Genomic DNA, 25,166 nt, shown 5'->3' on the forward strand with positions numbered 1-25,166 from the left:
GCATTATGATGAGACACTACTTTTCTTGGCAAGACCCACTTTCAAGTGCTCGGATTGGTCAGAGGTCTCCGTAATCTGATATGTTGAAGTATTCTGAACGTGATATGTTTAAGGTCTTGTACATATCAGGTACAGAGGGGTCAGTGTTCATTCAGACAGATCATTGTTTGAAATTTAAAAAAATTAAAGAAATACATTTCTATTATTCTTTTGTCAAGAAAAAACAAAGACCCACATTTCGCATTTAGCATGGGAGAATTAATGAAAGCACTGAATAATATTGAAGACTGCTAACAAATTGTATTCCATAATGTTGAAAAATGTAAGTATGGGTCAGTTGATGAAGTTGTTATTGCTATTATTTAATAAAGTATGTGAAGAAAGATGAATCCCATTGAGTGGCATAGAAGTGAACATGATTAAGCTCTAAACAGAGTGGTGTTGAAACAGCATAATGATATGTTACGGAGAGAGGGGTTGCTGAGCAAATACACTAATGGTAGTCAGAGGGGAAGGTTATAGACTTAAAATATAAGTGAACATGTGGTAGAGAATTGAACATGGAGTGATACCAGTGGAGTGGAGTGGGAGAAGACATCGGGAAATAAGCAGGTGAAATAATCACACGTAAATGAAGGTCTCCAGAAGGTGGCAGTATTGCAACACTGCCGTAAACCTCCAGTCCCCCACAGTCCTCCATCCTACAGGGGGCGGTATCGTCCTTCGACCTGTTTGTCGACCGAGCAAAATGCCAGACGAAGCACAATCAAACTTTGTTGATGACCCGGCATGTGCCTCCCGCAGTTGGGCCGCATGACGCGTGAGGCGACTCATTCTACCGGATAGAAGAAGAACATCGTTTAAGCGGCGCTATTTCCGAAGTTAGAGTAACACCATGCCCAAGAAAATGAAAGAAGAAGCGGTGTGGGTGGACGAGGAGGCCGCGGCCCCGGCAGCTGGTGAGATGAGTTCACGTGCTGTGCTAGCCGCAGTCCGACCAGAACAACCGCTACATGTGTGAATTGTGTTCGCTTTAACGGAACGACACGGGCACCGGACTCATAGTCAGCAAATGATATTATGTCAGCATGAAGAAATATCCTATCATACATTTTAGCAACACATTTTAATAAATGCTAAGTACAAGTGTAGCTTTTAGCTAACTATGATGTGTCTTTCCGTTCATGACATCATCAAGTGATGCAATACTACTGTGGGCATTGACATGTGAAATCTGTGAAGTATAGCTATATAAGATAGGCAGTTTAGTCTTGACAGTAACATCAGAACCAGTTTGGACTCCAGTTATTACTTTACAGTTGTGACTTTCTATATTACAGTAAACAGTGAAAGAGAAATTAAACTATCTCTGAGGTTAAAATGTGTTTAGGATGTACCGTTACAGCCATGAGCTTTTCATAAAAGATGAAGTGTGTTATTAAGATGCTGTTCCACCACAAGCTTTAAAAACAGCTTCAGTGCCAAGAGATTCTCTTGTTTCCTTAATTTGACATGAATGTAAATGTCAAAAAATGTTTTGATGAAGTTTATTTAAACGTGTCCAATTACTCTATGGCCTCTATTGATGGACTATGATCACAAAGGGCCATATGTTGTTCTACGGATGTCAATTACCTCAAATTATAGCCGAGTCAGCACTCGTCATCGTTTATTTCAAGTACATTTTGCTGGATTCAGACCTGACGTGTATAATGTCTGGTAGTGCTATTGTGAAATTAAAAATCTGTTTTCTTGCAGCAGAAAAGACTGTGAAAAAGGGGAAGAAAGATAAAAAGGGCAAAAAGAGTGTGAGTATTAATTAGTTGTTTCAGAGTACGGCATTTAAAGGTTTCATAGCTGCAGTTTTATCTCTATGGCACAACACATCTCATTGGATTTGTTGTGTGAATGTTTTTCTACAGTTCTTTGAGGAACTCGCCACAGATGGCACACCTGAAGTAGAAGAGGTGGCTGTGAAAGGCACACAAGGAAAACAGGTAATATTCAGTCTGAAAGTAGGTCTTTAATTAACGAGGTGACTGATGGTACACCATTAAAAACAACTATGTTTACAGTTTGCTGGCTAACGTGACTTTTTAGGCTCGCAGAATGTGAGAGGTCCAGTTATGTGCTAGATATGGAAATCCAAAGTGTTCAATATAGAATACATCAAAAGGTGATTATCAAATAATTATATGAATAAATTGTGTAAAATCAAGTCAACAAAGAAATAAAGTACAAAAATGCCATGATGAAATAAAGACATGTGAAAAATAAACATTTGAAATAAAAATGAGCTCCTATAAAACATTAAAATACGAATGATGAAATCACCTCATATTACATTATTTCGTTCAATCTTTATTACATTTTGATAGATAATTGAGAATAAGCTCTCCTTTACAATGATGTTGGTAATATACAGCACATAATAGATGTCATCAACTAAAAAATGAATAGTAACTGCAGACTGGGGTGAAATGTTTGGTTATTAACTATCTAAACTGACCAATGGATACTGCGGTTTCAAGCATACTGTAGGACAAAAGTCGATTTCTAAAGTGCAGTGATGACTCTGAATGCTTCACGTGTATTTCCGAGTTTTATAAGGTCTAGAGTTCCAGACCAATAATGAGGGGATTTTAGGTGACTGATCACAAACAATGGCTTTATACGGAAAGAGACGACTATACTGTGCCAGAGACCACCCAACTTTGTTAAACAGGATACAATAGTATCCACAGTAATTATCCGCATGAGGGCAGAGTGATATTCAGAATCTATGGGTTTAAGAGAGGAGAAAGCCATATGATCTTCCTTTTTATACTAAGCTTTTTGAATGGCGCGTGTTTGTTCACAATTAAAAGAAAGGTCTTTATGAAAAATGTCAACAGCCGTGATATTCGATGTAAAGTGAATGTTGCAGTTCAAAAGCTTAGTTAAAAAATTTAAATGTCATAAATCTCTTGATAATTGTTTCGTTTAACCTCTTAGCGTTCCTGTAAAATTCACAAAAAACGCCTATCCAGATGTACCCAAAGTAAATTGAAAGCTGTAGGAGAACCATTTGGAGTAAATGCAGGTTCTGGTCTCTTTTGAAATGTCACACTGAAGTTTTCCCCCCAACAGTCAGAATCACTTTGAGTGCATTGAGTAATATAAGTTGGCAATAACACATAAGTAGAAGATTTTCTATTTTCGCCTGAATATTTTTGTGAAATAGATGCCTGCAGATGATTATAGCTGGGACTTATGGTCTGGAAAACACAATGGGAGCATAGCATAAAGCCTTACCTAGTCCAAGTAAAAAGTAGATTATAATTTTACAGAAAAATAAGATTTTACACATGTTTTAATAAGGGTATGTTTAGGCGTTTTCCAATAAAGGCCATTTGGAGACTCCATTTTAGGCCCTAATGAAAGGTGAAACAGAGGTATCATATACATATTCACTATTGCTGACACAAAGGAACTGAAGCATAAACACTTTATAGTGTTTTTTCCCCGAATTGAAACCAAATTGTGTGCAAAATGAACCAAAATCGACAGGTTGCCATTACGCAGTGAAATTGCGGGTTTATTCACTTATCTGGCACCCTAAGGCGGGACATCATTGTTTTCGTCTTTTCATTGGCTGTTCGAATCCAGAGTCATTTGACAAATCCGACTCTGTGTGCGCAGAGTAGCCAAAAGAAGTTGGTCAGCACTCTTCTTCTTCGCTGACTCTGGTTGGCTAATGTGGGTTTAGAAGAGGATATCTTGCTCCTATTGGCTTACATTTGATGTCAATCGAAAGGTTAGAGTCCAACGAACAGTTTGATATCCGGGTTGTAAAGGTGCGCGGCAGAGAACGGCTTTTACAGCTACTTTTCTGAAATATTTGATCAATGATCACAAATTCCCAAACTTTGTTACTTCTGTTGGAGAAAATTAAGTCAATTTGTGTCCATTTTAAGTCCCTTTTCAGATTTGGCTTAGTGGGTTCAGTAGTCAGCTGAGAAGGTTTGAGGTTACTATAAACAAAAAACGAGAACTAAATATTACTAAAACTCTCAAATGATGCCTCCATTTATTCATATGATTATCATAGTTCCTTTATTTAATGTTGAGCATTTTGGTGCTCCATAAAAGAATAGTTTTACTGTAAATTCTATCTCTGTCCTTTGACATTTCAATTTAAAACTCCTCCATTCATCCCAGAAAAAGAAAAAAGACCGACGGAAAGGAAAAAGTGGAAATGCAGATGATGAGGATGAGGATGAGGATGTCATGCTTAAGCTGAAAAAGCTTTCAGTGCAAGCAAGTGACGAGGAAGATGAGCCAGGTATGATGTTTCAAGAATGAGCCTGGCAATGAAATGCTTCTTATCCTCACACTTGTACATTCATAGTGTCTTTCCTTCCCTCAGTCATTGCCCGCAGCAAAGGGAACAAGAAGAATAAGGTTTGTCTTAAGTCTGCATTAACACAATGTCCTAACATGTTGCCAATGTCTTAACATGTTCTCTGGTGTCCTTCAGGGCGGAAACATCTTTGCTGCTCTCAGCCAGGGCCAGAGTGATGAGGATGAGGACACTCATTTAGACGAAGAAGATACACCAGCAAAAAAGGTACAGTGCTTTCTTTGGCTTAAAATGACCACAAACAAATGCAGTTTAAGTGTGTGCTCTTTTTAATGTTGCTAACTGGAGCTGGAGTCAACGCTTTAACCTTTTTTGTTTTGGCTCTGTTAAGAAATGACGACTTTCTCCAAGTGAGTTTCCCCGTCAGAGCTCCGTCGAAGAAAAATAAGCCGAATTGATGGTTCCAGTTACGATAAAAGTCCCCGTGGGCTCACGCAGCTCGGTGACTTTCACCGCTCCGTCTCGATAACTTCCGCTTCCAGCGCTACTAGAGCAGCAGCAGCCCAACGGGCGGAGCATCTCAATGCTGATTGACAGCGTCGGGCACATTTTTATTTGTCTTGACCCTCCAACTTGTAAACTCATTGTAATACATAACCGCAATCGCTAGGAGGGCCATTAAACCTAGTTTTCTCACAGCTCCAATGAAGCTCTAGAATGCCAACGTGAACATCAATAAAATAAAGAGATCTATTGAAATGCATAACATAGTTCTATGTATTTCCTTTTTTTACGTATGTGTTTACCATGTAATAATGGAGAACATGTTCAAACTACAAAGTTAAGCATTTGGTTTGTAGTAACTGTCTGTAACGGTGCAAGCTGCACTTTGTTACCCACAGAGCTGATAAACAAGTCAAAGCCAAAAAGAGTAGTGACATTTCAGTGTGGTCCAGCAAGAGAAATGTCAGAGGTACGTGTACCCTCCAAAGCTGCCTTCATTTTGTTTGATAACAATATTTATTTATTTATTTATTAGGGCTGGGCAAAAGATGAAAAAATGTAATCGATTAATCGCATGATTTTTCTGTGATTAATCGCATTATGCGCAAAATTCAAGAATGAATTAAAAAGTAGTGTATTGCACGCTTTTATTTTAAAGTAATGTTATCAGAACAATATAACAAGCACTCTGGGAGCAAAAGCAAGTTAACATACAGAATATTAATCTGTTTAAAGGGCTAGCACAAAAATAAAAAACACAGCTGTAATTTACTGTGCAGGAGACTTTCAGTCTGTAAAGCCTCTGAAAAAATAAAGCAGTTACACTGACCTCGCCGCCATCTTTGTAGTCCGCTCCGTTTCATACAAATCAACCGAGCGTCTTGTCTTTCGTTGTGTTTTTAATGCTGCGTTCACACCACGTGTGTGTGTGTGTGTGTGTGTGTGTGTGTGTGTGTGTGTGTGTGTGTGTGTGTGTGTGTGTGTGTGTGTGTGTGTGTGTGTGTGTGTGTGTGTGTGTGTGTGTGTGTGTGTGTGTGTGTGTGTGTGTGTGTGTGTATATATATCCATCCATTATCACCCGCTTATGTGTGTGTGTGTATATATATATATATATATGTATGTATATATATATATATATATATATATATATATATGTATGTATATATATATATATATATATATATATATATATATATACCTGCTGCCTCCGCGACCCGACCCCGGATAAGCGGGTATATATATACACACACACACACACATATATATCCATCCATTATCACCCGCTTATCCGGGGTCGGGTCGCGGTGGCAGCAGGTATGTGTATATATATGTGTATATATATGTGTATATATATATATGTATGTATATTTATATATATATATATATGTGTGTGTGTGTATATATATATATATATATATATATATATATATATATATATAAATAAAAGAATAATGTTATATATATTTCTTAATTACCAGAAATTTAAGCCGAAGGATCAGCAAAAGGCTTCTTTGTTTTCATTGTGATCTAATTTTCAGCCTCTTCCAGGTAACTATGATGTGATTTAACTATGTGATTTAACCTGCCCATGCAGAGAGGGAAACCTGCTGAACAATCACACAGTAAGGAGGATGATGAGGATGAGGATGACAGTGACGGAGGTGACATGATGATGGTAAGTTTTTCCACAAAGCTGTCTCTCTCTTACCTGCTGTGGATCAGTGTGGCAGCCCTTCTCTTTTCTGTATGTCCCTCTCAGAGTGCTGAGGATGTCATTGCTGAGCAGGCCAAGCAGCAGGAAGACGACCCGTTAGCTAACCTTAGTAAAAAGGAAAAGAAGAAGAAAAAGAAACAGGTAATCATTATTTCTGCTGTTATGATGCTTTCATTATATACACCTCCTCTTATTTATTTGACATGTTGAAGTCTTGAACCACTGCTCAGCCAGGATTCTTAAAACCACTAACGGTCAAATTTACCCTCCTATTAGAAAGCATTAATTTTATACAGTTTCTTTAATCATCATTCTACGACACAGGGTTGTATAACCACATGCTGTTGTTATATTCCCTTTAAGCTACTCACAAAATGACAGGATACAATAAAATCTTAGTGCACTTTGTTTTTATAGAATTTTAGGGACTGCTTCAATCACACATTGGATCTCGATGAATGTAATATTCATGTTGAAAATCTATTGATATAAATATATTTTCATTTTTCCATTTTTTCCCTCAATGCGGTCAATGGAAACCAAAATCAGTAACCCATTGCGAGCTAGATTGAAATTCCCACAAAAAATCTAAATAAAACATCTCATAATGTGGCTTAGTAGTGTGTATGTCCCCCACGTGCATGGATGCACGCTCGACTTCTTGGCATTCTCCTGATGAAATGGTAGATATTGTCCGGGGATCTCCTCTCAGACCTTCATCAGGGCATCAGTGAGTTCCTAGAAGGTCTCTGGTGCCACTTGGCGGTGTTGGATGCTACAAAATATGTAGTTCCAGAGGTTCTCAAATGAATTGAGGTCTGGGCAATGGGAAGGCCAGTCAATGGCATCAACGCCTTCATCATCCAGGAACTAGCTAAACACTACACACTGGCCACATAAGCGTAAGATCTGAAAGTGGGTCTGATGATTTCATCTCGGTAGCAAACAGCAGTCAGGGGTACCGTTTGCTAGAACGTGGAGGTTTGTGTGACCCTCCAAGGATATGCCTGCATAACGTTTGTCACTGCGTCTCCAGAGTCCAGTTTGTCACGTGCTAATTGTGAACCTGCTCTCATCTGTGAAGAGAACAAGGTGCCAATGGAGGACCTTCCAATTCTGATGTTCTCTGGCAATTGTCAATGGAGCTGCTTGGTGCTGGGCTGTGAGAAAAGGTCCCACTTGAGAAAGTCGGGCCCTCATTCCACCCTCAAGTAGTCTGTTTCTGACAGTTTGGTCAGAAACATGCACAAGTAGAGCTCTGGTAGTCCTCCTCCGGTCCTGCTCCTGGGCTGTTGTCCCTCTTCGGCCCGGTCCAGCTCTCCTTGCGTAATGGCCCATCTCCTCGTATCTCCTCCAGGCTTTTGAGATTGTGCTGGGAGATACAGCAAACCTTCTTGCAACAGCTCATATAGATGTGCCATCCCGGAGGAGCTTGACTCCCTGTGCAACCTTAATCGAATGTTGGTAACGCCTCATGCTAGCCATTAGTGACAAGGGCACTAGCAAAATGCAAAAACCTAGAGAAAAATCGGCAAAGAAGGATAAAAAGAGAGAAAAACATTCTCTTTTTGTGGGTATTCTTGCTGTTGCCTCTCATGTCCACCTGTTGTTTCTCATGTCCACCTGTTGTCTCTCATGTCCACCTGTTGTCACTTTAATTTGCACCAAAGCTTTTAAAATTGATTCACAATGACTGTTATTACAATGTTAGTAAATGTTACATTGGTAATGATAGTAAATGTTACCCTTGTCTCTTGGTAATGTTAGTAAATATTACGTTTTGTCTCTCGGTAATGTTGGTAAATATTACGTTTTGTCTCTTGGTAATGTTGGTAAATGTTACCCTTGTCTCTTGGTAATGTTAGTAAATGTTACCCTTGTCTCTTATCTCTTGGTAATGTTAGTAAATGTTACCCTTGTCTCTTGGCAATGTTAGTAAATATTACGTTTTGTCTCTTGGTAATGTTGGTAAATGTTACCCTTGTCTCTTGGTAATGTTAGTAAATGTTACCCTTGTCTCTTGGTAATGTTAGTAAATGTTACCCTTGTCTCTTATCTCTTGGTAATGCTAGTAAATGTTACCCTTGTCTCTTGGTAATGCTAGTAAATGTTACCCTTGTCTCTTATCTCTTGGTAATGCTAGTAAATGTTACCCTTGTCTCTTATCTCTTGGTAATGCTAGTAAATGTTACCCTTGTCTCTTGGCAATGTTAGTAAATGTTACCTGATATGCAAACATAACAGCATATTTAGCAGGGTTATATCTGGATTAGTATGGTAACTGTAAAAGATTAATCAGCCCTACAAAAATGATAGGTCATGTAAATGTCAACTTGTTTTTAATGTTATTTAAAATGTACAATATGAAATGGAAACGAATAATAGGGACATATTTGAGGCGTCCTACTTTGGCAGGTCCAACGGTGTCCTATGGTAAAATGCTCCTAAAGGCTATGCCATCAGTGTGTGAGTGAGCATTAGGTCATCTCCTGTTGGGCTGATCTGTCATCAGTGGATAAATGTGTGAGCGAATGGCTGACATGTACTGAAGAGCTCTTTGAGTAGAAGACGAGACTAATGTATTCTGTTTCGTCTGCAGAAAGAACCCTGATGATGTGAGATGTAGGCTGATTTACTGTTCTTGGATTCTCATTTCTGTATGTTGGTCTTCTGTTTGGTTACAGATGGAGTACGAGCGTCAGGTGGCCAGTATCCGTGCTCAGAATGCTTTGGAAGGAGATTTCTCCATTTCTCAGGCTGAGACGTCCTCCAGACAGGCCATGCTAGAAAACGCCTCTGATATCAAGGTGATATATTTACTGAGGTGAAATTCAGATCTCTTGATGAAAGAATGAACCTAATTATGACAGAAGCCAATCGAGTCCAACAATGAGATAAATGCAGCACTATATAATAATAATAACTCAGTTTTAAGGACTAAACTTGATAGAAACTCTGAAAATTCAGATATAAATTCTGAATATGGACCTGGTGGCCGGTACAAATAGAATTGGCTGTAATGTTTTCTATTTATAAGAATATTTTGTTAAAGCTCTTTAGATGCTTTTAACAATAACTAATTTGGAAAATGCTGAATGTACTACAGAACTGTGTGTTAGTAAAGATTGTGTGTGCCCTTTAGCTGGAGAAGTTCAGCATCTCTGCTCATGGCAAGGAGCTTTTCATCAATGCTGACCTACTCATTGTGGCAGGAAGACGATATGGTTTGGTTGGACCAAATGGGTAACTATCTTTTACTGGCTGAGAACACAAACACACCTATCGATGATGATGTTACTCAGAAGATCAGGTGTTTGGTTAAATATGTAATGGGGCTGAAATGATTGCCCAAGAAACAATATAATTGTATGCTATTTGAACAATACAAAATATTAGATATAATAGGTGGAATACTTCAGTAGTAAAATATCTGAAAGTTGTAGCCCTGCACTGGTTTCTTGGGCTCCCAATGTACACACAGTTCCAAGAACAGTGTTCAGGAAGACACATGCAGACATACAGGCAAAACAAGGGCAACCAGCTGAAGAAGAATAAGCTAAGTTGAACCAGTGTTTCTGCTGATAAAAATGAATTGCAAAAGATGTAGCTTCAGGTCTGAGTATGAGATCTGCATGTAGAGGAAGAGGGATGTGACCAATGACCAGCTTATCAGAGTTTATACAAATACAGGACATTTTATACACCAGGTGTAAACAATGCAAACCTGCCAATTCAATTTATTCAATTTGCACCGCAAGTTGGGTGATCCGTTGCTCCCCTAATGAAGAGCTCACTGCTGGTTTCCTGGAGAGGTGACCAGTAGCCGGCTATTACAAGCCATAATCCTATAGCTTGTAATAGTAGCCAATGTATTTCATGTTGGACACTGATCCAGTGTTCACTGGTCTCATGTTTCAGCAAAGGAAAGACCACACTACTGAAACACATAGCCAACAGAGCTCTCAGCATTCCACCCAACATTGATGTGCTGCTGTGTGAACAGGGTAAGTGACCTGTCAGAAATCCCTTCTCCTCCCGTGTTGGCGTGGCACACTGACTCTCACGTCCCTGTTTTTGTGTTAGAGGTGGTAGCTGACGACACACCGGCAGTGCAGGCAGTCCTGAAGGCGGACACCCGCCGCCTGAAGCTCCTGGAGGAGGAGAGGCAGCTCCAGTCTCGTCTGGAGAAGGGAGAGGACAGTGTGGCTGAGAGGCTGGAGAAGGTAAGTGCCAGTTTACCAGGCTGTATTTTCCTTGAGAAAATGTATTTATTTATTTGATCTGTTTATTTCACAGGCATTTAACCCATGCTAAGCATTAGGACCTGTGGGTCCAGCTCTTGAACACACTGGAGCATTTAGCAGCATAAGAGGCAGAGTGTTCTATCTGGAGAGTATATGTGCCTTACATTAATACAAATTAATGATGTTGTTGCTGGCAACTGTTCACTATCAATTTTACAAGGTGATCAAAGGTGTTATATTTACAGTTTGCTCTGCTGCCCTCAGGTGGCCAACAAATACGTTTTCAGCTTTTAAGAATAATTCCAGTGGAGCACAAGAAAACCCTTTTGGATTTCTGGATCAGGGTTATTCTTCATTCCTATAAGTAAAGAAAACATGAATTGCTGCTATCTGGGAACAAAGTGACCCAACTGGACAAAGCAAACAGTATTATGATTTGTTGTAGATAAACAGGACTTTCAACAATCTGGATAAACTGTTTGCTTGTTTATAACTCTCCTAAACATGTGATCTGGCTCTGTGTTTCTCCTCCCTCAGGTCTATGAAGAACTCCGGGCTATTGGAGCTGCAGCAGCTGAACCCAAAGCCAGGAGGATCCTGGCTGGTCTGTCATTTACCCCTGAGATGCAGAACAGACCCACAAAGCGGTTCTCTGGAGGGTGGAGAATGAGGGTATCCCTTGCCAGGTACACCATTAAATACTGCATGGATGGAGCTGTTGACCTGTTAGAAGTTATTTTTCATTCACTCTAACCATCTGTTTCCACAGAGCTCTGTTCATGGAGCCCACTCTGCTGATGCTGGACGAACCCACCAACCACCTGGATCTGAACGCCGTCATCTGGCTCAACAAGTACATAGCAACTTTTTAATCTAATGTTTCCCAGGGTGATATCACTGAGTATTTTAGTAGTAGATTTGAATTACTATTGAATGGGAAGGAATTACTCGGCTCAGCAGAGTTGCATCTGATTGGTAAATGGACTTTGTACATGGTGAATGGACATGTACTTATAGTTATTTAATCGTCTTCCGACCACTCAAAGCGCTTTCACTACATGACATCATTCACCCATTCATACGCTGATGGGAGGAGCTAAGGTTCCACCTGCACATCAGCAGTAACTAACATTCACACACATTCATACTGTAGGCAAAGCACTAACATGTACGCTCACAAGGACTAACGTGAACTACAAGCCAGCTACCCAGTGGGTCCCTCTCACATACACTAATGTGCACTAAAAGGCACTCTCACGTGCACTTACATGTAATAACGTGATCTACAAGGCAGCTAACCAGTGGGGCACGCTCACGTGCACTAAAAGGCATGCTCACATGCACTAAAAAGCAAGCTCACATTACTGACGTGCACTACAAGGCACTCGCATGCACTACAAGGTACGCTCACATGCACTAACTCATACTAACGTGCACTAAAAGGCACGCTCACGTGCACTAATAGAACAAAGAGGCGCTCTGCTAACGTCACACACAGGGATGGAGAGACTTCATTCTCTGATCAGGGAGACGTTACTCCTCCAGATGTTTACATAGATGATAGTTATTTATGAGATGTTAATAATCTGAAGGTTGTATGCTGCTCCTTTGAATATGTATTTTATTCTTTTGAACATGGTTCTGTCTGCAGACACTCTGTCCCAACAGCATTCCTCATCGTATAGAGAGCTCTTTTTACTTGTATTCCAACTCTGCAGCTCATAACAGGAGGCGACCGTGGCATGATAATGGAAATAAAAACTCAGCGTTAATTAGCTTTCAGTAAATAATGTCAGACGGACCTGATCAAGAATGAACTCTTACTCTTAGATTAGGTTACTTTTAACTTGAATATTTATTATCTTCAAGTTGTGTGCTTGTATACTCTTTTCTACAGCTACCTTCAAGGCTGGAAGAAGACTCTCCTTATCGTTTCCCACGACCAGAGTTTCCTTGACGAAGTGTGTACAGATATCATCCACTTGGATAACGAGAAGCTCTACTATTACAGAGGGAACTACTGTAAGTGCAATTTAGAGCAAGAGCTTACATTTTAGGGACTCTTAACATAGATTATTTTCCTAATTAAATCTTCATTATTGGGTCAGATTTGTTTTGTTCTATATAATTTACTCTCACCATAAAACATATGTTTTCAATGTACACAAAAATAGATATTATTTATAAATGTAAAGAAATTCCGCAAAAATAAGATTCACAAATATATTTCTGATATACACTGGAATATTTGTTCCTCTGATCCAAATAGTTAACCACCATCAGCACTGCAAACCAAGGCCTTGATTCCTTGAGACAACTTTTCCAAAGCTAGCTGTCTAAAGAGTTCCATCCTTTCCACCTTGTGCATGATGTAAGTCATTCATGTGATTGGTTGAACATTATTTCTGTGCATTAGAAATATATTTGTGAAGCTTATTTTTGTGGATTTTGCTTAGATTTATATATAATGCTAGATATTTGTGTGTGCATTGATACCTATTTAAGTGCAGTCATTTATTTATAAATGAGAAAATACATATGTGAATCCTTCTGTGTGCCTTCATTAATGACTAATCTGACTTCATAGGTAATGTCTACCTTAATTAACATCTAACGGATCTGAAATTCCGTCTGTAGAGCAACCGTATTTTCTTCATCTGTGTTGAAATCTGTATTATTGCTGCATTTTGTGCTGGGCTAGGACAGGACTGGGTTAGTGTTGTGGTTGGACAGTGAGACACACACAATACTCACTGTTTTTTGTTTTGCTTTTCTGTGTTTTAAGTGACCTTCAAAAAGATGTATGTGCAGAAGCAGAAAGAACTGCAGAAACAGTATGACAAGCAGGAGAAGAAACTGAAGGATCTGAAGGCTGGTGGCAAGTCCACCAAACAGGCTGTAAGTATGGCCAGATTTCTAAAGTGAATGTGACTTTCTTCACTCTGTTACAGTAGACCCAAACTGTTTACTTCACCCACCCCAAATGGGCCATACCTTCTTTGTTTTGAATTAATTGCATTATAATATATAAACTCGATAAAATATTTTTTCTTTCTAAAATAAAAACATATCACTTCACTTTTCCTCTTCATAGTTTATTGTTCAGTTAGTTTTACTGACAGTGTTTTTTTTTTAAAAACTGAATGAGTACTTCACTTTCACGGGGACAGATGTGACTGCTTTTCCTCAAGATGGGTTTCCAAGTGTCTTCAATTGAGTGAGCTTCATACTGACTGCTACCAGTACTTAAAGACACACAACACACTGGGGTCTCTCTCTCCCAACCATAGTACCTTGTTCTAGCCATCTGATTTGTGCTTTATACCGGTCGTGTGTGCGTGTGTGACTCACTCACTCACTCGTTGGTTCTGCTTGATTATTTTTATCTTAATTTCTCAGGTGCAACCATATGATATAGTGCTCTATCTTTATAACTTGTTTACAATTGTATTTGTTATATTTTATATTGTTTTACCGGTGTTCATGTGTGGGTTTGTGCAAATAACAGAAGTTTGTCTAAATGTTTTCTCTCAGGAGAAGCAAACTAAGGAGGCCCTGACCAGAAAGCAGCAGAAAGGCAAGAAGAAGGGAAGTCAGGAGGAGGAGAGCCAGGATGCCACCGAGCTGCTGAAGAGGCCTAAAGAGTACACCGTCAAGTTCACCTTTCCCAACCCACCTCCTCTCTCACCACCCATACTAGGGCTACACTGTAAGAACTATGAACATCCACAGACTTTCAGTAGAGCAGGTGACAAGTGAGCTAACAGACAGGAGGAAAATACGCGCGTGTGGGGCAGATGAGGGCTGTGTGAGGCAGGAGAGGGCTGTGTGAGGGCTGTGTGAGGGCTGTGTGAGGCAGGAGAGGGCTGTGTGAGGCAGGAGAGGGCTGTGTGAGGGCTGTGTGAGGGCTGTGTGAGGCAGGAGAGGGCTGTGTGAGGCAGGAGAGGGCTGTGTGAGGGCTGTGTGAGGGCTGTGTGAGGCAGGAGAGGGCTGTGTGAGGCAGGAGAGGGCTGTGTGAGGCAGGAGAGGGCTGTGTGAGGCAGGAGAGGGCTGTGTGAGGCAGGAGAGGGCTGTGTGGGGCAGGAGAGGGCTGTGTGGGGCAGGAGAGGGCTGTGTGGGGCAGGAGAGGGCTGTGTGGGGCAGGAGAGGGCTGTGTGGGGCAGGAGAGGGCTGTGTGGGGCAGGAGAGGGCTGTGTGAGGCAGGAGAGGGCTGTGTGGGGGCTGTGTGGGGCAGGAGAGGGCTGTGTGAGGCAGGTGGGGGCTGTGTGGGGCAGGTGGGGGCTGTGTGGGGCAGGTGGGGGCTGTGTGAGGCAGGTGGGGGCTGTGTGAGGCAGGTGGGGGCTGTGTGAGGCAGGAGAGGGCTGTGTGAGGCAGGAGAGGGCTGTGTGAGGCAGGTGGGGGCTGTGTGAGGCAGGTGGGGGCTGTGTGAGGCAGGAGAGGGCTGTGTGAGGCAGGTGGGGGCTGTGTGAGGCAGGAGAGGGCTGTGTGAGGCAGGAGAGGGCTGTGTGAGGCAGGAGAGGGCTGTGTGGGGCAGGAGAGGGCTGTGTGGGGCAGGAGAGGGCTGTGTGGGGCAGGAGAGGGCTGTGTGAGGGCTGTGTGGGGCAGGAGAGGGCTGTGTGGGGCAGGAGAGGGCTGTGTGGGGCAGGAGAGGGCTGTGTGGGGCAGGTGGGGGCTGTGTGAGAAGAATGAAGGATACAGTCAGTATATCAGTCCTTAGTTCGGTCATCTTCCTGGTGGCTTTGTCTCAGCCAGCAGAGAAGTTTAGAAGAACAAACTTGGATGAACCGGTAGATATAAAGGTCAGGTGTATTGACAAATTATTGGCTTTGTATATTTATTTGTCACGCATGTTCATATCGCTATGACGATGGAAATACCAGTCAGAAATATCAGTTACGTCTGGCGTTCTTGTAACTAACCTAGTGTGCACTCCAGGTCATCTGTGCAGTTTTAATTTAAGCCTAATATAACACTGAGAACAAGTTTTTTAACACACGCTACTATAAATGTTGTGTACGCACACAATTTGAAACATTTTATCCACCACACACTTAATGGAATAACGGTGTTTATCAAATGCCACAGACATGGTCATGAATTGAAAATATATTTTCAAGAGAAATAGGAAAGGACACTTAATGATGAGAGCTAATGATGTCTCTCCTTTACAGGTGTTGACTTTGGCTACGGGGGTCAGAAGCTTCTCTTCAAAAACGTGGACTTTGGAATCGACATGGACTCCAGGAGTAAGTATACTGCTTCTACATCATTTTTCATGTTGAGCATTGTTCACTGTATTAACATTTTGCCTCACAAGGCATGATCATTTTGTCTGTGTTAATGCATATGGCATAACGTTTGGTGAAGTTGTGAGTGTTTTTCAGAATTGTGGAAGTTCAAAGTCTATGATGAACTGTGTAGACAAAATACAGGGAACAATTTTTTCCTATTAAATCCCCCCAAAAAATTACACTCATGCATGTGGACGTGCAGGCTTCCAGACTCAATAGAATAGAAAAGGTGAACATTTCTATATGTTAGTTACAGTAGAACTTTGAAAGCGTGTGGCGTGTGCATCTTTGTAGGGCCGTACTCCATGAAAGAGTACGGGATTGCATGAGCATCTGATCCCAGAGCAAGTGGTTCTCATGGCATTGTTTTGATTTGCTCTGATTCATGTGTCTGTGACCTAAAGAGAAAACCGTGAGCCATTGCAGCATAAATCATGCATTCTATGATGTCACTCTAGAGCTATGGCGTCAAAGTTGTTCCCCCCAGAATTTAGTATATGTAAAGAAAAATATTTGTATATATAAATATAAATATTTTCATATAAAACAGATGCATTATGTAAACAGACATTGGCATATAAAGTGTTGAAATTAAAAAAAATGAATGATTATTCCTGATCCGGTGTGCCGTATGTGTACAGATTGTAAAGTCTAATTTGTGATATTGGGCTACATAAACTGAATTGATTCATTTGTATGTGTGCAGATTGTAAAGCCCTCTGAGGCAAATTTGTAATTTGTGATATTGGGCTATACAAAATAAACTGAATTGAATTGAAATTGTTAGTTGGCCGAAGTTGGCTAAAAGATTTAACACAGTGGAAAGTAATATGAATACATGATATTTTTTGTTTAACAACACCAGAGGATCCTTTTTAGACTGAGGCACAAGGTTTAGACATAAACAAACATGGATGCGCACAAAGTGTTACTATATTGTTAGGGTAGAGATCATCGTAGAAAAAGATGAATTGATCTTCCAATCTTCTTTGTTTAGTTTGTATAGTCGGACCCAATGGTGTTGGAAAGAGTACCCTTCTGCTGCTGCTCACTGGGAAACTAAATCCTGTAAGTATATAGATATTCAAACATTTTAATTTGATTCAAATATATGTACCAGTTAGGTAATTGGATGGTTTCTTTTGTAGACGAAGGGTGAGATGAGGAAGAATCATCGCTTGGTGAGTAACTGCCTGTTAAAGTATCTATTGAATACAGCGCGTATTTCCACATGCTCACACCGTTCAAAGAGACCGACAGACCACATTTTTGACCACAGTTGGTACTCAATGCAGTGAACCACAGTTAGTACTCGATGTAGTGAACCACAGTTAGTATTCAATGCAGTGAAGCACAGTTGGTACTAAATGTAGTGAACATAGTTAGTACTAAATGTAGTGAAGCATAGTTAGTACTAAATGTAGTGAAGCATAGTTAGTACTAAATGTAGTGAAGCATAGTTAGTACTAAATGTAGTGAAGCATAGTTAGTACTAAATGTAGTGAAGCATAGTTAGTACTAAATGTAGTGAAGCATAGTTGGTACTAAATGTAGTGAACATAGTTAGTACTAAATGTAGTGAACACAGTTGGTACTAAATGTAGTGAAGCAGAGTTAGTACTAAATGTAGTGAAGCAGAGTTAGTACTAAATGTAGTGAAGCATAGTTAGTACTAAATGTAGTGAAGCATAGTTGGTACTAAATGTAGTGAAGCAGAGTTAGTACTAAATGTAGTGAAGCATAGTTAGTACTAAATGTAGTGAAGCAGAGTTAGTACTAAATGTGTTGAAGCACAGTTAATACTAAATGTAGTGAACACAGTTAATACTAAATGTAGTGAAGCAGAGTTAGTATTCAATGTAGTGAAGCAGAGTTAGTATTCAATGTAGTGAAGCAGAGTTAGTATTCAATGTAGTGAAGCAGAGTTAGTATTCAATGTAGTGAAGCAGAGTTAGTACTAAATGTAGTGAAGCATAGTTGGTACTAAATGTAGTGAAGCAGAGTTAGTACTAAATGTGTTGAAGCACAGTTAATACTAAATGTAGTGAACACAGTTAATACTAAATGTAGTGAAGCAGAGTTAGTATTCAATGTAGTGAAGCAGAGTTAGTATTCAATGTAGTGAAGCAGAGTTAGTATTCAATGTAGTGAAGCAGAGTTAGTATTCAATGTAGTGAAGCAGAGTTAGTATTCAATGTAGTGAAGCAGAGTTAGTATTCAATGTAGTGAAGCAGAGTTAGTATTCAATGTAGTGAAGCAGAGTTAGTATTCAATGTAGTGAAGCAGAGTTAGTATTCAATGTAGTGAAGCAGAGTTAGTATTCAATGTAGTGAAGCAGAGTTAGTATTCAATGCAGTGAAGCATAGTTGGTACTAAATGTAGTGAACATAGTTAGTACTAAATGTAGTGAAGCATAGTTAGTACTAAATGTAGTGAAGCATAGTTAGTACTAAATGTAGTGAAGCATAGTTGGTACTAAATGTAGTGAAGCATAGTTGGTACTAAATGTAGTGAACATAGTTAGTACTAAATGTAGTGAACACAGTTGGTACTAAATGTAGTGAAGCAGAGTTAGTACTAAATGTAGTGAAGCAGAGTTAGTACTAAATGTAGTGAAGCATAGTTGGTACTAAATGTAGTGAAGCAGAGTTAGTACTAAATGTAGTGAAGCAGAGTTAGTACTAAATGTGTTGAAGCACAGTTAATACTAAATGTAGTGAACACAGTTAATACTAAATGTAGTGAAGCAGAGTTAGTATTCAATGTAGTGAAGCAGAGTTAGTATTCAATGTAGTGAAGCAGAGTTAGTACTAAATGTAGTGAAGCATAGTTGGTACTAAATGTAGTGAAGCAGAGTTAGTACTAAATGTGTTGAAGCACAGTTAATACTAAATGTAGTGAACACAGTTAATACTAAATGTAGTGAAGCAGAGTTAGTATTCAATGTAGTGAAGCAGAGTTAGTATTCAATGTAGTGAAGCAGAGTTAGTATTCAATGTAGTGAAGCAGAGTTAGTATTCAATGTAGTGAAGCAGAGTTAGTATTCAATGTAGTGAAGCAGAGTTAGTATTCAATGTAGTGAAGCAGAGTTAGTATTCAATGTAGTGAAGCAGAGTTAGTATTCAATGTAGTGAAGCAGAGTTAGTATTCAATGTAGTGAAGCAGAGTTAGTATTCAATGCAGTGAAGCATAGTTGGTACTAAATGTAGTAAACACAGTTAATACTAAATGCAGTGAACACAGTTAATACTAAATGTAGTGAACACAGTTAATACTAAATGCAGTGAACACAGTTAATACTAAATGTAGTGAACACAGTTAATACTAAATGTAGTGAACACAGTTAATACTAAATGTAGTGAACACAGTTAATACTAAATGTAGTGAAGCAGAGTTAGTACGGTCCTGGCTCTCCTCTCTCCAGCCCTGGTAAAGCCTCCAGATCTTTACAAACGAAATCTGAAGTTTATTTAAGACTTATCGACCAGAGACGCTTGTGATGATCATGATTGTGACAGTTCTAGCAACCGCCTGCTCATGGTAGGACATGGTTCCCTGTTCTGAATGTGGTGTTACCTTTCAGTGTGAACATGTGGTTAGATGGTGAGTCTGGTAAATGATCACAAGAGTTGTAACTCTGGTCTTTTTTCTGCCTGCAGAAAGTGGGCTTCTTTAACCAGCAGTATGCTGACCAGCTGAACATGGAGGAGACCGCCACAGAGTACCTGATGAGGAACTTTAACCTTCCCTATCAGGACGGCAGGAAGTGCCTGGGACGTTTTGGACTGGAGAGCCACGCCCACACCATTCAGATCTCCAAACTGTCCGGTATGAACCTGGTTTTATTTGCTGTCGGCTTACAGAAAGGAGACATTTTCAAATATTTTTCTGGGTTTGTCTCTAAACAGGTGGGCAGAAGGCCAGAGTAGTGTTTGCTGAGCTGTCCTGTCGTCAACCTGATGTGCTGATCCTGGTGAGTTTCACTGAGCCTTTGATCCACACTGCTGATGTTCTCCCTGAATGACCAACTGCTTCTTCTCTCCTAGGATGAGCCCACCAACAATTTGGACATTGAGTCAATCGATGCTTTATCAGAGGCCATCAATGAATATAAAGGAGGTAAGGTGTCCACCATCAAGGACACATTGTAGTGAAATGTATAGGAACTAATATCTTCCTGTAAAGTAGGAAATGCATGCAGGGTTCGACATGCAACACTGATTCTGGACTTTTAATTTAGTGTCTAAAAGGAAAGTGTCCTCAAGGGTGGCAGACACCAAACAGCAACTGTCTATCATTCATAATTTATTCATCATTACAGATTGCAAGTTTCTTACTTTCAGTCAAAAACTAAATGTAATGTTTGTTAGACCACAAATGAGACAAGAATTACAGCTCAGTTAAGTTTGATTGAGGCACTTGAATTCAGAGCCTTGCGGACATTAGTGAGGTTAAAGATATATTGCGTTCCCTTTAATGAGGTTAAAGGGTCAGCGTGCTCGTATGGACCAACTGTAATGCTGACACCTTACAGAAGTCGACCCCTGTTAATACTGTGACATTATTTTGCAACAGTAAGACACAATTTAGGTAAATAAAAAATTCATCATCATTTTGACTTAAGTGTCATAAATGTCACTTCCATGAGTCGTTTATTTGGTCATTTCTGTTCCTGGTGGAAATAAAGAACTCGCAGACTGGAATAAGCGTAAAAAGTCCAGAGATTGAAGAGAGGCGGCTACGTTCACGTAATGAATGAAAGCTGTCAGTTCTTCCTAGCGCTAACATCTGTCTCTTGTTGTCCAGCTGTGATCATCGTGAGTCACGACGCCCGGCTTATCACAGAGACTCAGTGCCAGATGTGGGTCGTGGAGGACAGTACGGCAAACCAGATCGATGGAGACTTCGACGATTATAAGCGGGAGGTGCTGGAGTCTCTGGGAGAAACCATGGTCAACAAGGTCAACCCCTGATCACCGTATGCTGCGCACACGCCAGCTGGGACCAGTCGGATGTGTCTCCGAGCAAAGCCCCTTCCTGGAGTTACTGTTTATTTCTAGAAATAGAGGGAGGTCTACTACATATTTGGTTATGAGCTCCTAAAGACAAACAATAAAATAAATCAATTTTTCATTGTTTTTATTGTGCAATTTGTATTTACATACCAGTAAGATATGCGAAGTGGCCAGAAATTCACATCAGTCAGCAAACCAAAGTACGTTAGTCATTACATTTACGGCAACAACATGATCACCTAGACTGGTTCTGTATCTTCATCACTTTAAGTAAGCCTTATATGTCTTCTTCACTTTAGCCACTTCCTTCTCATCAGGCGTTATCTCACTGTACCACTTATACCAGGTTTCACCAGAGGTCAACGACTGGGGAGGTGATGTGGACCCCACAGCATCATGGGAATTGGAGTAGTCCTCTCCTGAAAATTCCACATATGGAATCTGAAAGGGAAGAAATCCTGGAGGAAGAAACAGGGTGTTTATCATACATTGAACAGATGTTTGAATAATTCCGTTACTGGTTGTGTGAATATTCGCGGTCCACAGGTGCTGCTAATCAATACCTGTCAGAACTGTTACAGCAAAACAGTGAAAATATTCTACATAGAGCTTACACGTAAACCCGGACAGTTCCTCGTACAGCCCCACCCCAAAACATCCACCTGTCCATTCAGAGGTCGTGTTGCCTACATACCGTGATCTTTTGCCGTGTCGATTGCCTCATGCAGCTTCTTCTGCCGTTTCATACACACACCTGGAGACAACAACACTCCATGATCAACTGGACACCCCATGCATCACTACGTGCTTATGTTTAGGACCTACCGGTTCGAGTGGGATCATACACCATTCCAGTGTGGGGACTAATGAACTGCTGCAACAATTTCACATTCTGCAAGAGGGGATACATTTAGGTTAGCTGTTTATGATTATTCAATAAACAAGAAAGCAAGCTAATTCTTTACTGCCAATACTACAGAGGCCCTGTGAGCTGCTGTAAGAAGCATGTTGCCATGGTGTGTTTACAAAGGTATTGAAGTCCGTTATCAGTCAGTTGTTTGGTTCATTTCAACATTGTGCTGTCAAGATTCAGATACAGCAGACATCAGCTGCTTTAGCCCTTTGCTTCTTATGAGCCTGCCAATTCAATGCACACAATGTGTTAGCTAACAGGACTCAAAGCAAAACGGGTGTGAACGCTAGTTTCATTTGAACAATTAATCGTATTTTGGGAGTTTAGCAGAGGATTTTAAAGGAAAATATAAATCAGTTGTCAAACTAATGTAGTGGTGTCAAAATGACATCAGATTCCCTATAAAAGGTACCGGGAGAGAGAGTAAGCATCAGATGGAAATAGAGTACAAGTACAGGACTTGAGAGGTAGTTTCAAGTGATACTGAACCAAAGCAAACAGGACAGAGCCCTGACTGATCAGACAATATCAGCTTCAGAGCCAACACATGATGAATTGATCAGTTGGTTAATAGAAATATAATTGTCAATAATTTTGATCGAATAGAAATTAAATTACAGGTTCCAATTTGTCTCTACTCTTCTATGAATGTAAACTGAAAATATTTTGTTTTTGAACCGTTTGAAGACATCACCTTGGATTTTTCACAATTAGCTGACCTAACAAATGGAGAAAGTATTGGTCGAATGAGAAAAGAGGGGGGGCTTTTTCTGTAGTGGCTCTGCCACTCGAACAGTTTTCCGACTGTTAAAGTCTAAAGCTTGCTTTATTATAGGATTTTTATTTAAATTATGTTTATGAAAACACGTAATATGGCTGATGTAGAATTTTAAGATATTTATGTCCTGATTATGCTGCAAAAGCTTTGATGCCACATAATTCACAAAGAGTTTCCTGTTTTTTAGAACGAACATGGTACAAAGTTTTACTTTCTTTCTCACTTTATTGTTATTGAATGGAAATGTGCCTGGTCAGGTCAGAAAAACAATGAAGCTACAAGAATGGACAACTCCTGTTTCAATTGTACTGAGGCTCTGTCTATGTGCCGTCTAACAACATACAGTGCTCCCCCTGGCCACTGTTATAAACTGTCCATTTATGCAGCCAGATGCTCATTATTCAAATGCTATGGACAATATCAAACAAGTATTTATTTAAAAATAAATCAATTAAATGAGCAGATGCAGTGCTTGGTTAGAATAAAAGCCTCCAGACTCAGACGACTTCAGCAGTAAAATGTTGACATTAATATTAAAATAGAACAGCACAATGTGTTAGATGCGTGGTGAGAGCACCAGTGTGACCCACCTGATAATGGATTATAATGTTTGGATCCCGACAAACTGGACAGGGGTTTCCACATATCTTGTCTCCTCTCTACAGAAACAGAATTAGTGTTTAGGTGACTTCCCTTTATGTGACAGATGTAATGCATAGAACCATTAGAGGATGGATTCAAATAGAAACGTTACAATGCAAGTCTTGCGTGTCTTCTGTGGAGGAATACCACCTTTGTGGTTCCTCCTGTAGCCTTCCCACACTGGATTGGTCCCATACCTCTCAATGTACTCTGTCAGAGGAAAGGAATATATATGAAAACAAGTACAAGAACGGGAGCTGAGACTTGAGTTTCTTTAAGGTACCTTCACTCTCCAGATAATCCCAGGGTCTTTCCTTGTAGCGGAGGAGAGCCTCAGTGGCCTGAGTAGCATTCTCATCCTGGAGCGATAATGCTTTGCAGAACGAGTGACTTGGAGGTACAAATGGAGAGAGACCCGGGCAGCATCCTACACGCAGCCTCTGCAGACAGGACTGAATGCAAAAGAAAACTCTCACCATTACCATCGTCACAACATGAGTAAATGTATGTTTTAGCTTCTATGCACTGGATCCCTGCAAAATCAAGAATCACATTTAAAATTCTTCTCCTCACCTACAAAGCCTTGATTGGTGATGCACCATCATATCTTAAGGAGCTTGTAGTACCATATTGCCCCACTAGAGAGCTGCGCTCACTAAATGCGGGGCTACTCGTGGTTCCTAGAGTCCTAAAAAGTAGGATGGGAGCAAGAGCCTTCAGTTATCAAGCTCCTCTTTTATGGAACCAGCTTCCACTTTCAGTCCGGGAGGCAGACACAGTCACCTCATTAAAAAATAGACTTAAGACTTTCCTGTTTGATAGTGCTTATAGTTAGGGCTGAATCAGGTTTAATGTTAGTGCCCCTTTTTTTCTCCGTTTAGTTTTTTGGGGGCTGAGCTTTTCTTATGCTCTTAATCTTTCTGTGATTTTGGGCTAAACAACTCAATTGTTTATTATTGTTAATTGTCAATTATGTATTTCAGTCAATCGAATTGAGATAAGATTAAACTATTCATGTGGAGGGATGATTTTGAGCCACTGCTGCAATGTTAAAGTAGGAAAGCGTGCACATTAAACTTGAATAAAATGGCAATGTAGTTGTGACTTGCCTTTCGGACAACGTAGCGAAACAAGTTAACATGCATATTGCTCCCTACTGGAATAGTAGGCCATACTTGTCATTTAATGCCATCATACAATACAGTATCACAGCCATCCTGTGTTCCACAGTATTGTGTCTGCGTGGGGTTCTCCGGTAGTGTACACGTTGTGTACAGTGGAGGAAACGGTCATATCACCTCAATATTTAAAAACAGCAATACAAACTGATCACATATAAACTCATAGAATTATCGGCAAACAGAAAAGTGAAAATAAATACCCGGTACTGTCGCAATGGATGTGAAAAGGAAGGCGAGAGACGACCCAGAAGCTTCGCGATCCCTTGAAAGGAGGCAGCCATTTTGTCTGTCACTATGGGGTTATAAGTGAAAGGTGAAAGATCAAGCGATTATTTAGCAATATACAACGTTAATTTTTTAATCAAAATTGTATCGTAAATAATTACTTTATACTACATGTGAAGCCATATTCTTACAGTTTTATCTGCGTTTGTTGGATTTAGATGATTGTTAAAATGTTCTAGTCACAACCATGGTGGCGACACAACCCCGACAAACAAAGTAGGCGCCATTTTGAAGCAATACTGTTAACTAATTTATTA

General features: G+C 40.1%; 2 protein-coding genes across 3 annotated transcripts; one reads left to right on the forward strand and one right to left on the reverse strand.

Moving 5' to 3' along the window:
* Positions 1–725: 725 nt before the first annotated feature.
* Positions 726–21,226, forward strand: abcf1 (ATP-binding cassette, sub-family F (GCN20), member 1). Of its 2 annotated transcripts, none has more exons than XM_034544621.1 (24): positions 726–959; positions 1,759–1,808; positions 1,923–1,997; positions 4,201–4,324; positions 4,409–4,443; positions 4,520–4,609; positions 6,441–6,521; positions 6,606–6,701; positions 9,245–9,367; positions 9,703–9,803; positions 10,479–10,564; positions 10,644–10,783; positions 11,342–11,490; positions 11,574–11,657; positions 12,702–12,826; positions 13,590–13,702; positions 14,339–14,513; positions 15,976–16,050; positions 17,093–17,163; positions 17,244–17,276; positions 19,755–19,923; positions 20,004–20,068; positions 20,142–20,214; positions 20,902–21,226. In XM_034544621.1, the coding sequence occupies exons 1-24, from the start codon at positions 896–898 to the stop codon at positions 21,066–21,068; spliced, it is 2,364 nt and encodes a 787-aa protein (XP_034400512.1). In that variant the 5' UTR covers positions 726–895; the 3' UTR covers positions 21,069–21,226. The 2 variants fall into 2 exon arrangements, with proteins under 2 accessions (XP_034400512.1, XP_034400513.1); XM_034544622.1 differs by having other exon boundaries at positions 1,762–1,808.
* On the reverse strand, positions 21,218–25,144 carry mrps18b (mitochondrial ribosomal protein S18B). The gene is made up of 8 exons (XM_034544623.1): positions 25,041–25,144; positions 24,825–24,916; positions 23,727–23,895; positions 23,556–23,653; positions 23,392–23,460; positions 21,936–22,002; positions 21,805–21,864; positions 21,218–21,568 (listed from the first exon to the last, which is right to left on the reverse strand). The coding sequence occupies exons 2-8, from the start codon at positions 24,903–24,905 to the stop codon at positions 21,372–21,374; spliced, it is 741 nt and encodes a 246-aa protein (XP_034400514.1). The 5' UTR covers positions 24,906–24,916; positions 25,041–25,144; the 3' UTR covers positions 21,218–21,371.
* Between the last annotated feature and the right edge of the window lie 22 nt (positions 25,145–25,166).

This window comes from Cyclopterus lumpus, chromosome 11, assembly GCF_009769545.1.
Source record: "Cyclopterus lumpus isolate fCycLum1 chromosome 11, fCycLum1.pri, whole genome shotgun sequence".
In the NCBI taxonomy this organism is placed as follows: domain Eukaryota; kingdom Metazoa; phylum Chordata; class Actinopteri; order Perciformes; family Cyclopteridae; genus Cyclopterus; species Cyclopterus lumpus.

Coding starts and splice junctions, on each gene's coding strand:
- abcf1 (XM_034544621.1), top strand. CDS start 896: ATGCCCAAGAAAATGAAAGAAGAAGCGGTGTGGGTGGACGAGGAGGCC. Junction 9,804..10,478: donor GGTTTGGTTGGACCAAATGG/GTAACTATCTTT, acceptor CTCATGTTTCAG/CAAAGGAAAGACCACACTAC. Junction 17,164..17,243: donor TCACTGGGAAACTAAATCCT/GTAAGTATATAG, acceptor TTTCTTTTGTAG/ACGAAGGGTGAGATGAGGAA.
- mrps18b (XM_034544623.1), bottom strand. CDS start 24,905: ATGGCTGCCTCCTTTCAAGGGATCGCGAAGCTTCTGGGTCGTCTCTCG. Junction 23,896..24,824: donor ATCCATTGCGACAGTACCGG/GTATTTATTTTC, acceptor TTTTGCATTCAG/TCCTGTCTGCAGAGGCTGCG. Junction 21,569..21,804: donor CGACACGGCAAAAGATCACG/GTATGTAGGCAA, acceptor TTCTTCCTCCAG/GATTTCTTCCCTTTCAGATT.